This window comes from Abrus precatorius, unplaced genomic scaffold (genome assembly GCF_003935025.1).
Source record: "Abrus precatorius isolate BTA unplaced genomic scaffold, Abrus_2018 Scaffold3, whole genome shotgun sequence".
Lineage (NCBI taxonomy): Eukaryota > Viridiplantae > Streptophyta > Magnoliopsida > Fabales > Fabaceae > Abrus > Abrus precatorius.
Genome location: NW_020874373.1, coordinates 16,522,043 through 16,548,238, shown reverse-complemented (window position 1 = coordinate 16,548,238; position 26,196 = coordinate 16,522,043). Strand labels below are relative to the sequence as shown.

The 26,196-nt window shown below is 27.4% G+C and overlaps 1 protein-coding gene across 1 annotated transcript; it reads right to left on the bottom strand.

The window, feature by feature from the left end:
• Positions 1-23,317: 23,317 nt before the first annotated feature.
• On the bottom strand, positions 23,318-25,156 carry LOC113861423 (chalcone synthase). Its single transcript, XM_027494226.1, has 2 exons — positions 24,816-25,156; positions 23,318-24,707 (listed from the first exon to the last, which is right to left on the bottom strand). The coding sequence occupies exons 1-2, from the start codon at positions 24,991-24,993 to the stop codon at positions 23,710-23,712; spliced, it is 1,176 nt and encodes a 391-aa protein (XP_027350027.1). The 5' UTR covers positions 24,994-25,156; the 3' UTR covers positions 23,318-23,709.
• Between the last annotated feature and the right edge of the window lie 1,040 nt (positions 25,157-26,196).

Below are 26,196 nucleotides of genomic sequence, written 5' to 3'. Positions count from 1 at the left end.
CAACCCACAAAAATGGTAAAATTATGTTCTTTTCTTAATATGGTCATTCTTTTAATCTCCAAAAATTATTTTCATCCTAACACAATACATAAATTTACTAATATTTTATGTTTGTTCTTTTCTTTCTCACTACTTTGACATTCTTTTATCTTCTCATCGTCTATTTTTTTTAGTATCTCTCTCACCCTCATAATTTTTTATTTTTTAGTGCACATTTGAACATCTGTCTTTCTCAATTGTTCCTATAACTCCAAATCTTTCACTCTCAAATTTATGTTTGGACTATGAAGTTAGAGAAGAGGTATTAACCTAAGAGTTGGTTCTTATGTAAAGAAAAAAAAAAAAAACAAAGAAAAGTGAAAGCAAAATATGTAAAAATTGTGAAGAGAAGGAATGAAGAAAAAGTTACATTTATTCAATAACAATAGAAATGTATAATGATGCACATAAAATAGAAACTAATCATGTATGTAACTAATATTTTAATAACTTGATTAACACTAACTCCTAAAATGTAGAAACTACTTGTTGATTAAAATATTTATCTAATAAACTAAAACAACCAAAAGTAGTTATAAAAACATATTTTTAACACCACTTCTTACTTTATAAATTGCAAACTTTATTTTTCTTCCATTTAAATTTGCTAATAGGAAGTAGGTTTGTTATCTACAAGAATCTTCTTTTGTCATAGAACTTTATTAACAAGTAACTGATTCTAAGAAATTTTTCACATCGCTATAAGAGAAATCAATTAGCTTGGAATTTTCACTCCTTTTGAAATTGATGCCTAAGTTGCAAGGGCCTCTAAAAATATCTAACTACCCTATATGTCTTTCCCTTATATATGCATAAAATAAGAAAACTTACTATGAATACTTAAGATATTAAGATGAATTATTGTGATATTTTCTTTGGATGAGAAAGTTGCTTACTCTTCCTCTAACAAGATTAAGAAAAAAATGTTTCCCTCTCTCTCTCTCTCTCTTTCTTTCACTTTGAAACATTTTGACTAATTATATCTTAAATCAAACAATGTTAGTCTTCAAAAATAACTTTAAATCCTATTTTGATTAGTTGACTAATACTTAATAAATTTTGGTTAATTTTAGGAACATTAATTAATTTTGTGCTTGAATAGTTTGCTATTGTAATTGTTTCCTTTTCTTTGACTAAGATGGAATCATCATTGCCTATTCTAGCTTCGATGATGCTTGTCGACCTTAAATGTCTAAAAAGTTTTTTGTTGTTAGTTATGTGCTTAATGCCCTATCAATTAGTCAACTTTCACTTGATTTCAAGTTGAGAAGCAAGTAGCAACAAAAAATTGATTATTCTCTTCTTCATCAATGACATTAGCCTTTTCATCTTACTGTTGATTTTTATTCTTGCATATAAATTCTTCATGTCCCATTTTAGGCTTCCTCTAACATTTGAAAGGAGGATGACTATTTTTCCACAATGATGGCATGTGGGATAAAATTTCTTCTTCTTGTTTTATCATGCACCTATATAATGCATGACATGTAACGCTATGTCAATCATTCATTTATTGTACAGCTTTTCTCTTGTGATTGTAAGGTGCTTATGAGTTCTCCTAATGATATTTTGTACAAGTAAGTATTCTCTAAAGTAGTGATTTTAGCCTTAAAATTTTTAGGCATCATTATAAAGAAATTTTCTACAATTTTAGAATAAGAAAGCTCAGTATCCAATAATCTTACCTTATTAGTTATGTCAAGAAACATGTCTAACTATCCTTTGATTGTCATTCTTTGGAGTTTAAAGTTCTTCATCAAATTAAGCACTTGCATGTCTCAAATCATTTCATCTTCATAATATCCTTCCTTTTGATAATCTAAATTTGTTATTGTTGCTTTAAATTCATAATTCTAGTAAAGATGGTTGTTGAAACATCAGCAAAGAGACATAATTTTGCCTTTTTATTGTTTTTCTCTCCTTGTGACCTTGCATATGAGTCATGGAATGATTGTGCAGCAACAAGAGAACTTCGTAACACTTTTCAACAACTTTCCAAAGATTCAAAGCGTTCATTTTGATAGCCCAAATATCATGATTTTCTACATCAAAGACAAAAAGTGCAACTTGTAAGAAATTTAATTCAGTGTCCATTTTCACCGGACTACAAGAATACAAATCTAATACCATTTTGTTGTGTTTTATGGCTTAAAAAAAATAGAATGCATAAAATTTGTGAGGAGAAGGAATGAGGAAAAATTCATTTATCCAATAGTAATAGTACATTTATACTAATTCAAATAAAATAGAAACTATATAACCAAGATTTTAACAAATTTGGATTATCTTAAAATGTAGAAACTACTTAATGATTAAGATATTTTTCTAATAAATTGATACAATAAAAAACAATTACAAAATCCTATTGGTTACTAACTTTATCTTTTCTCTTTTTTAATTTTATTTTTATTGAATATATATGCCTTTGTATTATCTAACTTGGTTTGATTTTTGTGCTGTATTACTTGTGTTAGAAACTTGGTAGTTTAGTGGTGGTTATCAATAGATTTGGGTTCAAGTGGTGTTTGAGGTGCAGTTTTAGTAACTAAATGGCAACTTGGTTGTTATAATATATTATCATTGATGTTAAAGGGTTAGTGGTTCAATGTGTAGTGGCTAGCTAATATGGTGGAATTGGCAAAAACTATAATAAAGTGGGTGATCATAACATTGTGTGACACTATAATGATGATCAAGAGATAAAATGGCTAGCTAATATGGTTGAATTGGTAAAAACTATAATAAAGAGAGTGATCATAACATTGTGTGACACTATAATGATGATCAAGAGATACAATGACTACAATGTGAGATAAAAGAGGTCTATGACTATGTGGGTCACAATAGAGCAAAGGTCTAATGTAGTCTCAACAAGGAGCGATTGATAGAGTAAGGACAATGGTAGCTTGCAATGAAGTGAGTTTGTGGGACAATAGTGGTAAAGTTTGTAGCTAAAACAAAAACAAAAACTATAATCACTTTTCTCTAAAGTTCTGTGTTTGAACCGTAGAAAAAAGTATTTTTTCTATGTACTCAACTCCAAATATTAACATTTCTTTATTGTTAACATATATATATATATATATATATATATATATATGGGATTTTAACTACAAAAATAGATAATTCAAAAAAATTGATTTAGGGTCATCCAGAGTCAAACATATGACGTGGTCAAACCAAGCAACTACTCATATATATTAAGAATCACCTTGGTAGTAAGGTAAACTAACTACATCAAAAACCTAAATAAACTTCACCTTGACTCGAATCGAAGTGGCAATTGTCATATATGCACACTATATTTTGACATCTCTAATAAATAATAACATTTCTAGACACATCACAACTATCCATACCAATGAGATTTTGTACCAGACAGTTACAAGGCCACGTGTGCAAATAGACAAAATCAAGCAACGTCCATATAATAGAGGAATCTTTATGGTTCAGGTACACATTCTACACACTATCATTCTTTCACCCTAACCAAATCTCTACTAACTTGAATGTCAAAGTGCTTTTTGTAAGAACACCTTCCTCTAGAGCCAACTCACAACCTAGAACCACTGTCAACCACCACTTGAGAAGAAGTCAGTGCCTGCTTCAGATGTGAAAAACCTTTTCAGCTAATAGTTTCCAAGCAAAATCACCATTCTTAATTAATTCAGTTAGGGGTTTGGCTATTTACTATAATTAACTATTTCCTATAATATCCTGTCAACTCCAAAAGAGCTCTTTCTCCCTTTACATTCCTTGGTGTTGGCCATTGTAATACATTATTAACTTTATCCAAGTCCACTTCTACTCCTTTCTTGAATATAATATGACCAAAATACTCAATCTATTTCTTACCAAAATTACATTTCTTCATATTTATTGCAAACCAATTTGCTACAAATTGTTTTATATATCATATATAGCATTATTCATCTAACATGAATATTTTTATTCATTATATGAAAGTATGCAATGTCTTAGAGGGTAAGCACCCAATTAGAAATAGTTTATATGGATCTACCCACGTGTACATTTTTTTAACTATAAATATAATATTTAATAATTTTCCCAGTTAAGTCACTTATTATGGTTTAATGATCAAATTGTAATTTTTCTTCTAGTCACACAAACAAGAAGGGAGCTAGAGTGTAGATATTATGTGATGAGACATATGTTCATTGTCTTCATAACAACCATTATTGATTTTGAGCTTTAGTACTTACATTTAGACTCTATTTAGGTGAAACTATAAAGTCATTATAGAAGAAACAATTAGTATAAAAAATAAAATTTCTTTCATAAGTTAAAAATAATTTCTCTTTTCAAATCTTAGATATGTTAAACCAGAGGGTTTCTCAAAACTTCTAAAAAAAAAAGAAAAATATAAGTTATTTTTAACTTCAAAGAGAAAATTTATTTAATTTTTAAATTGATTTTTCTCCTACAAGGACTTCTGGAAAAGTTTACCTAAACAAGACCTTATTATTTAAAATATATATTAAGTTATACTTATATTATTATCACATATATTAATTTTTTAAAATTTGAATTTGTAGATATTCAAATATGTCGATCCATTATTTGAAGATGAAGTTAATGACATTCGAAGACGTTGGATAAAGTTTGTTTTAGATATTATTAATTTACGAACTATTTTAGAACTTGCATTGTATATAATATAATGTATAGAGCAAACTTAACTGATGTTCAATTTTAAACTATACCATTGTCCAAAATATAGTAACAATTATATTTTATATATTATTTTATAAAAATTCAATGTAAATTGTATAACATATTTGTTAGAAATTAATGTTATATGTTCTAAACTGTGTTTTAGTCTCTATATCTATCTATTAAAGTTGGAAATAATATAAAAAGAATCACATATTAAATAAAAAAATCTACATTAATTCTATCGTAAATGTAAAAAGTGACTTTCTACATTAGTTAAAAATAGAATTGATGTATAATGTGCCTTTTTACATTAATTACACCATAATTAATATAAAAAATTGACAATTTAGATCAATTATGGCACACCCAATATTGAAAACATGCACTTTCTATATTAATTAGGTTTAGAACCAATATAAAATATATGCACTTTCTACGTCGATTATAATAAACTTAATTTAAAAAAATATTTTTACATCAGTTGCTTAACTGATATACAATGTCCCACTTACTATATTACTTGTATTTATATTAGTTCTTCAATCGATATAAAATCTCCTTCTTAACCAATGTAAAACATCATTTCTACACTATTAACTATATAATATAATAAAATATTGTATCATGGGATTGTTTACTCTGTAGTTGATTAACAAAAGATTAAATATTTTATTGTTACTCCAAATTTGTCTAATTTGTCAACCTCTTCCCTAAAACTAGAGGTGTCAAATAAGTTGACCTAACTAATTTAGCCCTAATTCATGTGAGTTAGAGCCAAAAAGTTCATAGGGTTAAATGGACTAAGGCAAACTCATAGGTCAACTACCATTAAAAATATTATTATAATTTATTAAAAATATTTTTTTATAAAACATATTTTTTATTATAAACTTGTAAAAAAAATTACTTAAAAATAGATGAAGAACAATTAAAATTTTATAATATTAAATATTTATAATAAATTATTGTTATTAAATAATATTAAATAAAATAATTTAATAAAACTGATACACAAACACGTGTCTTTTACTAAAAAAATAGTATATTTATTAATTATTCTCCAAAAAAAGTGTTTATTTATTTATTTTAATAAAATTTTATAAGAACATCACATGTTAAATAAATAATTTGAAAGTCACGATAGAGACACAAGATTGACAATGAAAAGCAAATTAGCTAAATTTGTTAAGTTATATGTTATTTAAATGCTCAAAATTATTTATTTCTTTTCTTTTAAACTTGTAGTGTAACACCCCTATTTTGTTAGTTATTATTTTTTTATTATTATTTGAGTTGTTAATGCATGTTGTTTAATATTAAGAGAGTTTGAAATATATGAGTTGCAGGATTTCTCGCTATAGCAAAATAGGTCATCTAGAATCAGACTCTCTGAAGCTCTCAAGAAGTTGAGAAGGATGACTCAACAACACTTTCGCTGTAGCAAGAAGCTCTGTAGCTAAAATGATAGACAATAAGAAAAAATAATGTTTGATTTTTTTGTTGTAGCAAGAATATCTTTAGTTGAAGGGTATTTAAAGGTTTTTCAAGTTAGGAAACTTAGATTATAATCCACATTATGACCAACTCTTAGTTTCCTCTGACTTCTCTTTTCTTTTCTCTCAGAAAATCCTTGATAAACCACAGTCTTTCTCTGATCCAAACTTGGAATGTTTTAATCCAAGGTGCTCTTAACCAAGAAAAAATTGAAAAGGATGTGGATCTACAAGAGGATGCAACTTGTTGATGAATCTTGATCTTCAATACTCCAAAAATGCAAGAAAAATTGAGAGATATGATGGTGTATATGTGCAGATTTTTAAGACAAATTGAAATAAAAGAACAAATGGAATAAGGAAAGAATAGATGAGGTAAAATGACACCACCTAATAGAAATTAGGATAAGCCTAATTGCTCTCACCACATGGAGGAAACTCCATGATAAGAGATCTAAACCTAGGTATTCTAAAGAGAATGGCCTAGAGAGAAATTCACTCACTCTTGGTGAAAAACTACACAAATGATTCATTAGCTCTAAATTATAAGTGTTAGAGCCTTTATATAAGCTTCGAATTTCATGCAAATGAAGCTAAGAAATGGGGAAATGGCCTGGAAATACAAGCCCATGAAATGGTGGCCCAAAATACAAGCCAAAAAGGAATATAGACACATAATCCCAAGCCCAATGGGCTTCCCAATTCCATGGCCAAATACAAGGCCCAAAATCCTACATTAAGTCCTAAACATGAAGAAAGCAAGTAAAAAAGTGTGCACATGTTTGAACCTATGACTCCTAGGATCACATCATGGAAGTTCACTCCTCTTACTATTTGGTAAGTTTTTGAAGCTTGGTTCTCCATTCCCTTACTTGTTTTCCTATTTCTCACCTTTAAAAAAGATCTCTTGTGATATTTGGGAAGAACTTAACTTTTTAATCAAGATCCTTTACAAATCCTTTTCTAAACTTTCATTTCAAGGTAAAAAGAGCTTTGTCTCATTGCTGAAAATATCGTATGTTTATACTTATGAAAATTTTGTGGTGTGATGTATGATTATAATTATATTTTAGATTGAAATATGTTTCTTTGTGTTTGATGGTTTGAATGATATTTATTTTAAGCATATATGTATGTATATTGTGGACTGAGTCCGAAAGTGACCAACTTCCAACAATGATTAATTAATATATGATGTAATTAATAAACTTTAATAAATAGAAAGAGAAAAGGATGAACAAAATATTAATATGAAAATACCAAGTTAGGTTTTGATGAGAAATATGAAAAGAGAAGTGGAATGAGAAAGGAAAATGATAAGGACAATTGTGGATAGTTCAGAGATACACTAGAAGTGTGGAAGATGGAGGCGATTTGAGAAATCTTGGAAAAATGAGGGTGGTAGATAAACTTCTTGAATTACGCATAACCACTAAGAGTAAGAGTACCACAGGCCTCACACTTATTTCTTGACTTAAACTCTTGACCATGCTTTTGCTAAAAGGGACTGAGTTGACACATGTTGTATCTGTGTAGTTGTGACTATCCAGCAACTATCTTTGCTAAGGAAGACTTCAAGGGATCCTAGAGACAGTGAACATGTGAAATGAGAACCTAAAGTACTAATAGGAAAGAAATGTGATAAATTGAATGAGTGTTAATTATTGTATGCATATAAATATGAATTGCAATGTGTGATGGATTAACATATTTGTCCTTGTTTATGTTACTTGATTGTTGTGAATACATGTTTGGTAATGAGAAGAGAGACTCATCCTTGCGGAGATAGAGAGGTATTTTGGTGAATAGATTACTAATTAGGACTTATCATATTTTGTATTTTGTAAATGATGTAGATGAGTCTTAATATATTTTGAAGTTATATTTTGTAAGAATTAAACTTTTGTAATCTAAGAAGAACAATGTACATTAATGTTGTTTCAACTTTCCAGTTAAATTTGTTTATTTTCCATTGCTTTATCATTTAAATTTTCATAAACATAAATAAATTAAATGAAAATTTTATATTTCCGCACTTTGTATTCTGTGAACAAACAAATTTAATTAAAATTTTCCTCTTCAACTCTAAAATTATTTTCCCAATTGCATTAAAAAAATAAAGATGTTACATATACTTTTTCTTTTATTATTATAAAAAAATTCTTTTTCTTATCCGAAAACCTATCTTCAAAGCACAGCATTGATATATTTCATAAGCTTATTCTTTACTATTTACAACTTAACAAAAAAAAGTCTTTAAATTTAATATTTTTATGTGATTGTTGACATTTAAGAGTGATAAAATAGACGTACTAAAATGATTGATCTTACTAACTCGTTTTCATAGTTGTTAACTTTGTCTAACCCTTGTACTTGTTTAAAAAAAATGAAATATACTTTATTTTTTACTATATATTAATTGGTATTGATTTAAATTTATAATTTAATATTATTTATAATTTTTATTAGTTTTTTTTTAAAAAATAGGTGTATTAATCTACCAACTCACTTTACATGTTTTTTTATTTTTATTTTTTGGCAGGGTTTGTATAAATTGAGACTTGTGCCACCCGATTGACATTTATTGAACTCCATGTTATCGTTTTCAACTCTAAAAAAAATTCAAATTAATCAAACCTATTAACTATAAAATAAACATTCCACTAAACTACAATAATATTTTCCAACATTTCAAAATAACAGAAATTTCCAATATTCAGAATTAAAATACTGTCTAAATTTATTATTTCAATAGCAGGACAACGGCATTTTCTTATTCTTTTGGCTTTTTCGTTGGCAGCAAATTGTCAATGTCATTTTCTAATAACTTTAGAGTAGTTGCTGCAATTAATATGTAGGGGAAGATGGACACATAAAGCGTGTAGCAGGGAAAAAATCACCAAATAAAACTTCTGTAAAGATAGTTTGGAAGCAATTAGCATAAAATTTCTAGTACTATATTCATTTGTCCTTAACTATTAATAGTATAACACTTCGCCTAAAATTAGCTCCAATCAAATTTTGCTTTTCTAAAATGAGAAAATATGTAAAATAAAAAAAAATATATAAAGGCCTATCTTAGTTCAACCTTAATCCCAAATCCTAAAACTCTGAATATCTCTTAATAGACCTTAATCACTCTTTCCCTTTAATATCTTAATAGTTAATTTTTTTACAAATACTTATTGAAAAGCTTGGTATGAACTCTCTAAGTATTTTTTGGTGAAAAATCTAACATCTATTTATGTTAATTACTTTTAGCATGTTCAGATTTACATTAAATTAATCTAAAGTGAATTCATTTCAACGTTACATAAATTTTCCAACATACACTATTTTTAATATCTTAATAGCTATTTTTTTAAGAAATATTTATTAGAAAGCTTGATATAAACTCTTTTAAGTACTTTTAGGATTTCATTATTTTAAAAATTAGTTTTTTTTTTATAGTTTTTGGGGGGGAAAAATGACAATTTTAATTTGTACTGTGAATTCATTTGAAATCTCCTTTTTAAGGGCCGGACTACTTTCTTGCTTTAAAAAATGAATATATGGTATCATATGATAGACATATTTATTATGATAAATAGTTTAAACAACATAGATCTTTGTCATTCAATTTATATTAAACAGTTTAAAACATTATAATATTTTATATTTAATTAATTTTATATTTTACAATAGTCAATTTATTTTGTCGAAATGGAAGTAGAGATAGAAACACGCTAGGCCACCTGACAGGGGCCTGCAGCCTAACCTGATTTAGGCCTGACTTGACTTAACTTTTTTAATAAACAAATAAGGCTTAAGTATTTTTTAAGACATGATTAAGTAAACAAATCAGTCTGAGCTGTTTTCAAAGCCTGATAAGTCTGACATGCTGACCTATATATATATATATATATATATATATATAATTTAAAAATACAACTGTCAAAATATGTTTAAATAATAAAATTACTTAATAATATATTTTTAGTTTTGTTATATTAAATTAATATATTATGTTATAATTTTTTATAATTATAATAAATAGAAATTATATTCTATTAAAAATTAAAAATATTTATATACGATTACACTTTTTAAATAATAAATTTATTTAATAATAAATTATCATATTTGTTACATTTAAATAAGTAAAGAGTGGTTAAATCTTTGAACAGGAACAACAACAATCAAAACTGAACGAAATAAAATTAAAAATAAAATAATAATATTATATTAATATATTTTTTATATTCTTAATTTTATTATTATTACTATTTAATTATTATATTAATATATTATATTTAATTATTTTTCTTTATAATAAATAAAAATTCTTTAAATATGAATTATATTTTATTTGAAACTAAAATTTTATAAAAAAATATAAGTTATTTTAATTTAAATATAAGTTTTATTAATTTTTACTATGCTCATATGTTATTTTTCTGCATCCTTGAATTTTATAATATAAATATTTTTTATCTATAATTTTTACAATAATTATTTATTTATTTTTTAAAATATAATAATTTTCTTTTAGCTGATTCAACAATTTTGTTAGTATTCTTTTTTGTTATCAATTTTATGTGTTTATTGTGATTTTATTTATTAAGTATAAGATGTCTTTATACAAACAAAATATAATTACCATAAAAAATAATTAAAATCTTTAATACGTTAATTATAGTCATTAACATACATTTGAAATTCAATAATTCATAAATATTTACATAAATAAAAAATTAAATTATTAGATAATTTAACAATTTATATTTTATATATAAGTATATATTTTTATTTATTGTATTAATGATATTTTTTATATTATATTAATGTTATAGTATTGTTAATTTTACGTATATTTTTTTAATTTAAAATAACAAATTAATGAAATAAATAAAATTAAATATTTTGTAATTTTTTTTACTTTAATATTTATTATAATTGTCATTACATCAAATTTAAATTATTTATGTTTTAAAATATAATAATTTTCTTTCAGCTGATTCAACAAATTGTGTGAATGTTATTTTTTATGATCAATTTTATGTGTTTACTACAATTTTATTTATTAAATATAAGATATCTTTAAACAAATAAAATATGATCTTAAAAAAAATTAAAATCTTTAATAATTTAATAATTTTTAAAAATAAATCAAAAATATAAATAAAAATATATTTAATATGAAATATTTATAATTAGTATTCAAATAATATTTTAAAAATTATTTGTAAAATTATATAAAAATTATTACAAATATTTAATAATTATCAATAACACAAATGAAAAATAGAAAAATATGTAAAGTAATTTGATAATAAAATATTTATATTTTTATTAATATTAAAAAAAAAATTGTAACAGGCTTCAGGCTAAGTCAGACCACCTAAACAGGTCAGGCCAGGCTGAAAATAAAGCTTTTAACAAGTAACAGACCAAATTTAAACCTAATAATTAGGTTATAGATCAGGCTTATTTAAAGTAAAGTCTGGTATAACCTGGTTTATTTTCATCCCTAAGCGGAAGCCGAAGCACGATTGCTGAGATCCAAATTTCATAATCTATCTAATGCTAAGGTCAGTCCAACGCTGGGAAGGTTGAGTACCTATTAGAGAGTTGTTTGAGAATTGAGATTTTGGAGAGAAAAGAAGAGGAGGATAAAATTTTTATTTAAAATTAATTTTTTAAATAAAAAATATAAATGGATATATTAACATAAATTTTATTTGTTAATCAAATATTTATGAATTATTTTTTATATGTAATATTTAAAAATAATATATACTGGAATATAATGCTTTAAAAAAATTATAAAAATATAAAATTTGAAAATCATTGTATAGACAATTTATAGTGTAGATACAACAATTTAAAGATAAAAGGAAAAAAAAATAGTAAAGTATCAACAACAGTTAAAAAAGTGATAATAATTTGTTAAGAATAATTATTTATTTATATTTAACTCTTTTAAAAAAAAGGATAATCATTAATCATTATATTCAAAAAATAAATTTAAAATTAATTTTATTAATGTTTATTCTATGACTAAAAGTTATATATATATATATATATATATATATATTATTCATTATAAAAATATATATTTTGTTTTCTAAAACATGTTAAGGAACACAAATTTTGTAATCTTTTTTAAATTTTTTTAAAGAAAACAATATAAAAAAAAAAAAATAAAGCTATAATTAAAAATATGAAAAAAATTGCTTCACCCACTATACTTTTGGTCCTATAAATTTAGATTATGGATTTTAAATTGTACAATATGATCCCTTATACTTACTAATTATGTAAAAAAGTCATTTCATTACTAACATATTTAATCTCACTCTTAAGTTTTGTGTGCTTTTCACGTGTCTATGTTGTTAGACAAAAATAGTCTCGAACAAAGAAATCATAATTTCTAATCACACTCACATTCTTCATCCATTTTCACACTTCTCATAATCATAATAACATCGACTTTCTTCCTTTAATTTCCCTGAAATACATTTGTTGTCATTCACGTATTAATTTTCCCAAATTGTATTAGCTTCAAGACAACACCTTACTTTGCCCTTGAAGCCCTTCAACGAACTTCAAATCTCGACACCGTATGTTGGAGTCACCAGCAATGATTCTAGGGGTGTAGGTTCACTAAAGAAAGGTGGGTCAAAGCCACTTCTCCAACAGAAAGCAGAAAAAGGGTGGTGGTAATGTCCTGATTGGGAAGCTTTCATTGGAGTTAAAGTTGCAAGAGAGGGAAAACTAAAAGATGAAGATGAAGTTAGTAAAGAAGACAAGGTTGTAAAGGAAAAGGATTCATCAAAAACATAGATGTTGAGGAAGAAGGGTAGATGACCACCTTCAAAAACATCAAGGTTGAGGAAGACGACTATTTTTGTCCAACAACGTAGGTATATGTGCAAAGCACAGGATAGTAAGATTGGATGTCTAGATAACAGAAGGACTTTTTTGAACAAGTAGGTAAGTAACGAGAGTTGCGGTGCACAATTCAAAAAGTCAATCTCTAAATTGTACAAGACTAAATATACAAGAGGGTATAAGCAAAATTTTTCTTCAAAGAATATTAAGTTAAATATATTTCTTTTTGTTTAATTTATGTGAAAATGTTTAACTATTATTTTTTTAAAGTTTTCTTTAAGAGTTTGGAGAGAGAAAATAGAAAAATTTAAAAGACAAGAAAAGAGAGGAGAATGCATGGAGAAGGAGGGTTAACAAAACAAATTTCTTAAATTATGAGAACTTAAAAAAATATTAGTTTATAAAATTTTTGGCAGACTTATAAAAATTCTTTCACATATTTAAAAAATTTTAAATAAAAGTTACTATTAAAAAAATTCTCTTTCTTCTATTCTCTCTTAAAATTAACTTTCAAATAAAAAAATTTGTTGTAAAATTTATTTAAAAAAAATCAATTTATTATTCTCCTTTATTGGTAGGTCACAGCACCTTTTTTAGTAATTTAGAATCTAACTTAATATGTGTAATTGTGTAACAATCTAAAAATTAATAATATCATAGTTACCTATAATATTATATACTTAAAATAAAATAATAAGTATTATATAAAAATTATAAAAACATTAATAAAAATATACTAAATTGTGATTAGTTAATCATATTGTATGCTATTCATTTATTTTTTTTTAAATGAATTAGTAATATTTTACTAAAAATTAATAATATCTCAGAAATATTAAATCTATTATTTAGAGGGAGAGTCTAACGTATTATATCTTCTTTTTTAGAGAACCTATGAATAAAAGGAGTTCCAATCTAAAAGTTAATCATAACATAATTAGTATTATACTTTAGCACCTTATTATTAAATACAGAATTATTTATGTTGTTCCACAGCATCTAAATGATATTCCAAATTGAGTTCTAGTAATACCATTTTTATGTTATTTTTTTAATTATAAAATAGTCACTCATTCAACTCAAAAATAAAGAAAGAACTCTAATTTTTGTTTTAAATGATACAATTTCAAAACACATATGTATAAAAGTAATCTATTAAGATATGCATTATTAATTCATAAGAAAAATCATATCCAAAACAATTATTTGTATTAAAAAATTTATTTTTCCCTTTATTTGTTAAAAATTTACCATGAGTAATTTTTTACAAAAATATTCTAATTTTCTAGGGATCAAACCAATTCTAGATAAGCTTATATACAATCTTATCATTTTGAGTAGTAAACATTGAATTGGTTAACAAGTTATAAGAAATTTAAGAGTGAATTGATCATTTTAGATAGGTGTCAACAAACAGAATTTCTACTAACTCTTAAATTAAGAGAAATAATATTAACAAGACTTAATTATGTTTTTGGTTCTTATAAATAATGAGTATTTTGTGATAAGTTCTTATAAATTTTTTTGTTAAGATTTAGTAAAATATTAAAAAATTAGGATTTAGTCTCCGCCGTTAATTTTCTTCTGTTAAGTGTTGAGTTGGCTGATAGGAAGCCAGTTCAATACTCTTACATGGCAGCACCAGTAATGTCATGTCATTTAATTTGTTTATTTTTTAAAAGTATATAATTACAAATAAGTCTTCGAACATATTTTATATAATTATATAAAAGTCTCTCTAACTTTTTTTCTTTCTTCTTCCTGCTTCCCTTCCTCTCCCCTTCCCTCACTCCTTTTTGGCACTCCCTCTCCTTCACTATACCCCTATTCTCCCCCTTCACTCCTATCTGCACCCCTTCTCCCTCTCCTTCACCACAAAGTGCATAATCATCCTTCTTCCCTTTACTTAATACAAATGGGACATGCATCAACCCTGTTCAAACTAAATCTATTGCTAAAACTCTGTGTATGGGACGAAGTCTCCTCTATGCCCTAACCTTTGTGACCCTTTCCTCTTCCACATTGCACCTTAACATAGTGTCTTGAGCCCGCTATATCAAAACTTCTCCTAGTAAGCCCCACAAAAATCATGACCTCCATGGCCATCATCATGCAAGACTTTATCAAAATTACCCATAATCAAAATGATTTCTATTACCGAGTGTGTTCAAAATTGTTGAAGAAAAGGGAATGATTGTATGAGGAAGGAGGTGTGGGATAGGGGTGTGGAGAAGGGGAGGAGGAGGGGGAAGGGGAAAGAAAAAGAAAGATTTTTCTGCAAATATTTAAAATGTGTTTAGAGATTTATTTGTAAATAATAAATTTAAATATTAAATTTTAAAATATGTGGCATACCACATGGAAGTGCTAAATCCTAACAAATTTTTTTTATAAGGATTTATTACAAAATATATAATATTTATATGGAGTAAAAACATAACTAAGCCTATAAACAATTAAGTTCCAATTTTTTTTAAAAAAACATATTATTTTGATTAAGTCCCAATTCTAATTATTATGAGATACGAGAATGTAGATATGATTCTAGATTCTTGAAATATTTGATACCAATATCTTGACTTATAATTCTATATTTAATGGTAGTATTATTGGAAAAATAAATAGGATTTTTTCATTGATTTTTTTGTCTAGAAGCCTAAATATAATAATGTAAATTTGAGATTGATTAGCTTTAACAATCAATAGTAAATTATCAATATAAAATAAATGAGAAACTTTAAGGAAGGATTTCCAAAATAGAAAGGTTTTCAATCTCATTTATTTTGGATACAGTAGACAAGCCAATGAAGACATAATAATAATAATAAAAAAGATAAGGAGATAATTGAGTCTTATTGTCTAAGACTTCTAGATTGAAAAAAATTACTCTAATAACTCACTATTCCAAATAAAATACATAGAACTGGTTGAAATATAAGAGAAAACTTGTTTTTAAAACTAAAACCCAAAATAAACTATTTCTAAAGATATTTTAATAAATTTTCAATTTAACAAATCATAAATTTTTTCTAAGTCAAATTTTAAATCAAAAATTCTTTCTAATCTTTAATATTTTTTAAAACAAAAAATCAAAGATCAAGACTAGAGAGGAAGAAGCCTCCTCACTTTCAGTCAAACTTTCAAGAGACTATGATGTAATTTGTGCGTTACTCAGATAAGAGAATATCAAACTTGAGTCTCAGATGGAACAATAAGTTGAAAGGAATGATAAAAAATTCTTAAGGATAAAGGCATAATTAAGGCAAATAACTACTATTTTGAGTCAAAGAGCGTCGAGTACATTACCAACCTAACCTGAACCTAATCTTAGAGAATATGTCAATGCTATTACTTTGAGAAGTGAGAGAAATTTGCCTGAAGTGCTCAAAGAATCACAAAATATAGGTACAAGAACACTTCTACTCCTGCAACATGCATGGCCCTACTTCAAAGCCAACACACTCTTACCTCTCAAGAAGCACGATCGTGCTACGACAAGCACGTCCATGTTCCATCATCAAACACGACCATGCTCCATCCTATGCAAGGTCATTCTTCTTGCACCAAATTAGAAATAGAGGAAGACGATCCTCTTGCATTAGCAAGGTATTATTAGCCCAAAATTTCCTTCCTACAGAGGCTAAAGGAAAGACTGGGGGACCCAGAGTTTAATAAGTTATTGGATATCTTGAACAAACTACACATTAATGTCCTTTTTGTTGAGACTGTCTCTAAAATGGTAATGTACGCTAAGTTTCTCAAAGAGATGTTGAGCAATAAGAGGAAGCTGAAAAGTATGAGATTGTGAATCTGAATTATGAATGTTCTGCTATAGTATTTAAAAAGCTTCCACCTAAGTTTAAGGGCCCAGAAAGTTTTCCTGTACTCTATACCATTGGCAAACTCCATATTGATAAATCCCTATGCAATTTAGAAGCTAGTATTAACCTTATGCCCTTTTCTATTTTTAGAAAAATTGGAATGAAGAAGCCTAAGCCGACGACTATGATACTATAACTGACAGATAGGTCAATCACATATCCTAGAGTCATAGTAAAAAATGTACTTGTGAAGGTGGACAAGTTCATATTTGCAACATCTTTAATTTCTCATTCAATATAGATAATAATTTATAATGAGAATGAAAAATAAAGTGTATTTCTTTATATTTGTAGCTTAAAGAATTTAAGAAAAAGCAAAACTTGCATTTCTTTTATTCAATTTATGAAAAACTCAAAGATATTAAAAAATTATAAGAAATAGTTTCAAAATTTTAAATTTATAAATAGAGTGAAAAACTAAAATTTACATCTTGATAGTTTACTTACGCCATATCACATACGTATAAGTTTAAAACATAGACAACACTACCTTTCAGCAAAGTAAATTTCTAATCCAAAACTGAATGTAAACTATAATTAAAATAGCTAACTGCCAAATATTACCTATACCCATTAAAACATTAATTACAATAAAACTTATCAAAATATTGTACATTCAAGATAAATAATATGAAAATGATTACATATCCTTGTCAACTGTAAATGAAAACTTAATTAGAATTATTACAATCTTTGAAATAAATCTAAATTCTAACAGAGCAATCTTTCCTTATAATCTCCTTGAGAATATGATTCTAAATTGAATCAACCTTCTTTTATTTCTTCAATTTCACTTCCTGAAAAATAATTTGTAAAGGTGAATATCCTCTGACCCGCTAAATCCTTTATTTTACAAATAAAACAAATCATACAAAAATATCATTAAATATAATATTCATAAAAAAATGCTAGCTCGTATATTATATACTAAGGAATTTACAGCAAATCAAACATTATAATATCAAATCATTAATATTTTGCACTAAGACCATGTCATTTCATATATTCTTACATAGATAAACATGTCATAATACGTGCGTTATACTCATATTAATCGATGCATTACAATATATGTATTATAACTACATCTGTCGATGTATTATAATATCTGTAGTATAATCACACCAATCAATCTGTTATGACTCACGTATTCTAATAACACATCTCACAATTTTACAATCATTATCCCTGGGATCCTTTGAGGTCTTTTATAAGTATAGATAGTTGTTGGTTAATCCATGCACACGAATACAACATATATAATAAAAGGTCCCTCAGCAAAAGTATAGTTAAGAGTGTTATTTAAGAAACGAGTGTGAGGCCATTGTGATGTATTCACAATTAATAGAATGTATACACACAAGCGAATTTCATTTACTACCCTACATTTTTCCTAGACTTCCACAATCGGCTCCATATTCTATACTCCTAATATATTTATGTACCTATCTATACACATTTTAGTCAGTTTTTCATAACACATTTTCTTAGTAATTCTCAATATTCACCTCCATTTATTTTCACACTTTTCTCATGATAGTATAATTTTTACTCTTTTTCTTTCTCATCAGAATACAATTTCACCATATTAGGTCATTCAAATATAGTTAAATCATCAATCAATTTGCTAGAGGTCGAACACCCCTAGACTCAGCTCCAATTGCATATTTTCAATAAAACATATTTTACTTCATTCATTACTTTAAACAAACAACCATAATCTCAACTCATATTTCCAAAATAAAGGAAAGTACATAATCACATACATGCAATCAATTTCACTTCATACAAATTAATACAATATGTCGAAAGTTGGATACCTTCAAACTCAATCTAATCATATTGTTTTAAAATACATTGCTAGAGATCACACTCTCTTGATATTTATAAAAATCATCTATCCTAAGGTTTAGTATCATCTACTTCCCATTTTCTAACACACACACACACACACACACACACACATATATATATATATATATATAATGAAAAACACTTTTATGAAAATATTCTTAAAAACTCATCCTTATACCATACTATAGGTTTTCTATACTCAAAAGTTCATTTTTAATCATATGATTTTAAGAAAACTTTACAACTTTGCTATTTAAAATGAGGTAGTTTGAGTTTTTTAAGTCAAGATATATAAATAAAATTTAGGGTTTGCGATCAACTACCCTTACCTAGAAATAAGTCTCTCACAACCAAAGGGATGAGAGTTAGTGTCTCTAAGACCAAGATCTCCTTAAGATTCATATGGAAGTGCAACGTTTCAAAGGAGATGTTGTCCAAAAACTAAGGTTCTCCTATATATTACAAAGTAGAGTACTTTTAAGAAAGGAGAAAACAAAGAAATAGAAGTGAGATTGAAAGATTAAACTCCAAAGAACTTGGGATTAAGAGGAAAGGACATTAGAACTCATATTCGAAAGAAATTCAGGGTTCAAGAGAGTTTTCTCTGAGAAATGGAAGTGAGAGAATAGAGAAAGAAGTGTGAGAAAAGTTTCTTGGCTTTTAATGCAAGTTTTAGAATGAAAATCCCTTTAAAACTCGCAAATTCTCATTTGAATGAGAAATCTAGACAAAAATTACTACTTTTTTATTGATATTTTTACTCAAACGAAGGTATTTTTGCTTGAGTGAAAACATGGCAAAAAGCTGCCCATTTATGTTGCAAATTTTCACTTGAGCGACAAATTTCTCGCTTGAGGAAGAGTATAGATGAGAAAATTTGATCCATTTTTGCATGAGCGAAATTTTCGCTTAATCTAAAAGGAATATTCTTCTAAGCTAAAAGAAATATTTTTTAAAAAAAAAAAAATCTTCCATTTTGAAAATAAGAAAAATGCAAATGAAAATTAGGATGTTACAATATTTCTTGCTGATTTTGTGGTACTTGACATGGAAAAGGATAAGAGGTTCTCATCATCATAAGTAGATTTTTCCTAGCCACAGTAAGGGCCATATTTGTAACACCCTAAATTTTGCTGCCATTGTAAGGAAAAATAGGAATTTTGGTGCAGGGTATCTCGCTGTAGCGAGAAAGAGCGTTCAGAATTAGGCTTTCTGATGCTCTCTCGCTGTAGCCGGAATTTTTTCGTTGTAGTGAGGAGCTCTCGTTGTAGCTAGAATGACAGACAATAACAGAGAATTTTGTATAATTTTTTCACTGTAGCAAGAGAAAGGCTCGTTGTAGCGAGAATATCTCAAGTTAAATGGTATTTAAAGGTCTTCAACCTAGAAAATTTGGATTACAATCCAAAGTTCAACCTCTCTTCTGTTCTCTCTAATCTCTCACTCTCTCTTATCAGAAATCCTCCTCTAAACTTCAATCTCCCTTCGAATTCGGACATGGAAGTTCAACCATTCAAATCCAAATAAGTTTCTTAGAGCTTGATTCCCTAAATTCATTCTTATTTCTCAGTTTTATCCGATCTAAAGTTGTATGCTTGTAATACTCAAGGAAACCTTATCCTCTCTTAGAACATTGTGCCTCTCCTTTGGATCTCTAAAAAAACTCGATCTGAGAGACTCATTTTCAAGTAAGGGGAGTAGATCACAAACCCTAACCTTTCTTTGGTATTTTGATTTAAAAACACTAAATTTTCTTACTAGAACCCTAATATTTTCTTAAAATGTAAAGTGTAGGAAAAGAGAGTTAGACATGAAAAACCTTTGATTATTTTTAGAACTATATAAATATAAATTGTAGTAAAAACTCTAAACAAAACTATTTTTTAGGAATATTAGGATTTTACTAGTGAACATTGTGCGAAGATAGTTAAGATTACTATTTCACATTTTTGAAATAATAGATTTACAGTGAATATTGGGTGATACTAGACTTTAGGATATACGACTTTGTTATTACTGAAAAAATGTGTATGTTGGATTGTACGATTAGACTGAGTTCGAAAGACTCTGACCTTCAACACATTGTATTGGCTTGTGTGGTGTGAAATAGTTTGATGATATTTATGAGTTAAATTATATAATAAATATAAATATTGTTTGATAGCCAAGGTATGTCAAAATGGGTGAAATTATGCTATTGATAAAAAGTGTTTGACTGTTCTTAAATAAAGAAAGAGTTTTATTTATAAAATGGAATGATATGACATGATGGTGAATTTGTGAGGGATGTGATTATAATATGTGAGATAAAATAGATTGATGGATGTGATTATGGTACAAGTATTGTAATACATCAAAAGGTGTATTCATAATACATATATTGTAATACATTAAGTTATATGATCAAAACTCACGTATTATGACACATTGATTTATGAAAATGATATGGAAAAGAAAGAGAATGATATGAGAAATGTTGAGAATAAGTATAGATAGTCACAAAAATACACTGGGGTGTGGAAGATAAGGGCGATTGTGAAAATATGAGGGAAATGAGGGTGGTGGATACTTTTCCATGATTGCGAAAAATTAACAAAATTAGATAAAAAAAAAAAAGACACCACAGACCTCACATTAATTTCTTGGCCTAAATCCCTGACTATACCTTTGCTAAAAGGGTCAGGTCAGTACATGTGTATCCGTGTTGCTGCGGCTAACCAGCAGCTATCTATACTATGAAGTCCTCAATAGATCCCAAGAGTAATGAATATGGAAGTGTAACAAATATGAAAGTGTAATAAATGTGAAAGTGTGATGAATATAAAGTAGTATAAAAATTGTATGATTATAATATATGCATTATAACATATTGGTTGATGTTGTTATGACTATTGTTAGGAAATACTCACCCTTACTAACTATTTTCAGGAAGGCAAATGAGAAAGGAATAAAGATAATTGATCCATTCTAAGATCATAGTCCACTGATATTAGAAGGAAGACTGCTCTATAAGAATTAGAATAATTTAAGAAATTATAGTACTTTATTCTAATTACATTTTATGTTGACTAAGTTCTTTAAATAATTTTAAATGTCAGATTTTAGAATTTATAATACCTTGAGAAATTTTATTGTAATGAATAATTCAGAAATATTCTTAATAGTATTTTAAACTTACATGTATGCGATACAAACCAAATAATTGTTAAATGTAACTCAATTTTATTTATTACTTTAAAATCTTGAAACTATTCATTTGAAAATTTTAAATACTTTTGAACTTTATAAAATTTCTTAAACGAAATATAAGTTTAATTTTTATTTAACTTTTAAATTTATAAAACACAATATAATTCTTTTTTGGTGCTATAAATATTTACTTATCTTTAAATAAGAATTTAAATATGTTACAATATCTAACAAAAAAAATTTACTTTAAAATTGAACGATGAGTAAGTTGTTTTTGAATTATTTAATTATATTAAAGACTCTTTTGATTTTGACTCTTATAATTTTATTAGTAATATAAATGCAACTTTTCTTTTCTTAAATTTTGTACAAATAGAAAATATTTCTAAGAAAAAATGTGATTCTAACCTTAAAGTTTAGAACCCTATGACAATAATTAAGGTGTAAACACCTTGAAGATACTATTTATTCTTCATAATTTGTTTAATTTTTGTTCTATATATTTAGACGCACAATTTTCTTTAAAAATTTAATTATAAGAGTAGATTTTAAAAATAATAACAAAATCTATAATCTTTTAAATAATTTTTTTTTCAAGGCTTAAATTAATATCTTTATATAATTCATAAAAATTTTCTATTTTATCATTAAAGAATATTATTTTTTATTCATTTAAAGTGAATATATTCATTCATTTAATTAATAATTATTTTAATTTTAATTTTTTATTTAATTTATTTTTTTAAATTATTATTTTAAGGTAAAAAAAATTTAACTTTTAATTTAAATAAATTTTGTAAAATGACAACATTTTAAATATGTTTTTTTTCCTTAAAATTTACATTTTTACATATTTTACTTTTATATTGTCGTTGAAAACTTTCAAATTATTACTTAAAACTTTTTTTATTTATCTATAAATAATGATTGATCAACTACTCATTTATGCTTCTTTTTTAATTATAAATATTTAATACTCATTGTTAACTCATCGTTGTTAATAAAATTTTATATATTTTTAATTTTTATCGTTAATTATCTTCATTATAAACTGCTAATCTACGTTAAACACTAAAATATTCTTGAATTAATAAAAATTGAAAGATGCAATAAAGTTAAAATAAAATTTTGACAAAAGAATTCACAGGATTAAATGAATAATAAACAAATAAAAAATAAATGCCACTTAAATTAAAATTAATTAATTAAATTAAGTTAAAATAATTAGCAAACAAATTAAAATTTTATTTAAATATTGAAGACAAAATGTATAATTTAACAGTTTTTTAATGTGTGTTTAAAAATATATAAGAAAACTTTAATATAACATTTTTATTAAAATTATAAATTATTACCAAATTTATTACGAAGATAATATTAAACTATTTTATAGCAATCGAATGCTATAAAATAAAATATTACCCAATTTACAAAATAAACCAATAGCAAATATAATTTTATAAAGTCTGTTACTAAACTTATTGAATGAAAATATCCAATGCCAGAACATGGAAGTAACAAATTCACAAACAAATCACTTGCAAACACGATCGTGCATACTGAGTAATTCTTATCCATCAATTATAGCACGACAAACTCTAAATTAAAACTAAATATCACACTTTTCCCTCCATTTGCGTGAGGTTCCCTTATTAATTTATAATTAGTACTTTCCCCATAATGGGCCCCACCGCCAAACTTCATCAACCCTCCAAGGGAACACTATGGAGCACAACGGTCTCAACGGTTAAACCGGGTCCGAACCCGAATAACACACCCCACTCAAACCCATCACCACTGGTTCCTTTCCCTTCCTCCTTAGACCTCTTCCTCACCTCATCCAATATAAACAAAACGCATGCGCTTGACATGTTTCCGTACTCGCTTAGCACGTGACGCGTGCACCGGAGCTTCTCCTCCTTCAGCCGCAGCTTCGCCTCCACCTGGTCCAGAATCGCCGGTCCGCCGGGATGCGCCACCCAGAAAATCGAGTTCCAATCACTGATTCCAATCGGCGTAAAGGCTTCCACCAAACTCTTCTCAATGTTCTTCGAGATTATTCCAGGAACGTCCTTCAGTAGATGGAACGTCAGCCCTACCTCCCGGAGGTGACCGTCGATTGCACCGTCGGAATCCGGCAGAAGAGTCTGCGCCGCCGACACTAACTCAAAAATCGGCCGCTCCACGGCGAGGTCCGGATCGGCGCCGACAATAACCGCTGCGGCTCCGTCGCCGAAGAGAGCCTGACCGACGAGCGAGTCGAGGTGAGTGTCGGAGGGGCCGCGGAACGTGACGGCTGTGATTTCGGAGCACACGACGAGAACCCTAGCGCCTTTGTTGTTCTCGGCGAGATCTTTGGCGAGACGGAGCACGGTGCCGCCAGCGAAGCAACCTTGCTGGTACATCATCAAGCGCTTTACGGAAGGCCTGAGACCAAGAAGCTTTGTTAGTTGGTAATCTGCGCCTGGCATGTCGACCCCTGAAGTGGTGCAGAACACGAGGTGCGTGATCTTTGACTTTGGTTGACCCCATTCTTTTATCGCCTTAGCAGCTGCTTCTTTTCCGAGCTTCGGCACCTCCACCACGACTATGTCCTGACGCGCGTCCAGAGACGGTGCCATGTACGCGCACATGTTCGGGTTCTCCTTGAGAAACTCCTCCGTCAGGTGCATGTATCTCTTCTTTATCATTGACTTTTCACCTGCAAGATTTAAATTCAGTTTAGCTTTTTCGTGAGTCGTGTAACACTATCTAACAAACAAAACGGTTATAGTTACGAGTGAGTGTGAGAGTTATTATCAGCACGTACACATGCGCTTGAACTTTTCTTTGAGGTCGGTCATGTGTTCGCTTTTGGTTATGCGGAAATAGTAGTCTGGGTAATCCTCTTGGGATACGCAGTTGGAGGGTGTGGCGGTGCCAAAGGCCAAGATGGTGGCGGGGCCATGGGACCGCTGGGCGTTGCGGATTTCCTCCACGGTCACCATTTACTTGGGGTTAAGTGAAGGAATGGTTATAGGAGACAAAGTAGTTATTAGGAGTGGGTAATGCTGTGTGCCAAGAGAGGAATGGAAAGATTTGCTGAGGTGGGAGGAGGAAGAGTTTATGGAAGGGAAAATAACTCAGATTTTGCTTTTATGATTTCAAGGGAACGGGCGAAGTCGCTATTAAATATATTGTTCTGTGATGTATAGCCCAGCAAGTTTGGGGGGTGCGAGTAGGTTTGAGGAACGGACAGATGAGTAGACACGTGGATTGTGGTAGGCTGGTTAATCGGTGGTAGATGTCGAGCCACATATATAAAACCAAAACTATTTTCTTTTAAAGAAGAATAAACTTTTTAACATATTTTTTTTTAAAATTTATTGTTGGTTAAAATTAATTATAAATTATAAAAAATATATATTTCATTTTTTATTTTTAAATTATATTTTTATTATATTTTTTGTTTTTAATAAATTTTAATTAATAATAAAAACTTTGTTAAAAAATATATTATTAATATTCCTTCCTTCAGATAAATTTTCACCACGTGCCTCTCCCGTACAAAAGCATGTTTCATACGTAATCTATGCACAAATTCTTACTCATTTACGTCCGTATGATATTTCGAATGCGATGTAAATTGAAATAGGAGGAGGAGCTAATTTTGTTTTCTAAATATTAGAAAAATAATCGATAATGCGATAACAAAATAGTGTAAATAAACCGTGTAGAGAGGTAAGTGTAAGAATATTATTATTGTGTATACACACTGGATTAGGAAATTTTTGCTGTTGAATATTTTAACAATTTTATTACAATATTTAAAATATATACTTAAGTAAGATAATAATAATAATAATAATAATAATAATAATAATAATAATAATAATAGTACATATTAACAGTATATTTAAATTCGTTTGTTTTTAAAATATATTTTTTATAATTTGAAAATTTAGAAATTAATATTTAAAAATGAACTAAATTACCATACTACATGAAGTCATAATATTTTTTTTAAGAGCAATTAAAAACGGCCCAAACATAAGCTACTGAGGTCCATCCGATGTAAGCAGACGTAAGATGTTAGATGTGCGTACGTGTCAATGTAAAAATGTTTTTTTTTTCTTTTTCTAAATTACAGGGACTAAATAAATAAATTTCTAAGACATTCTATATATATATAAAAGAAAATACTATATCAC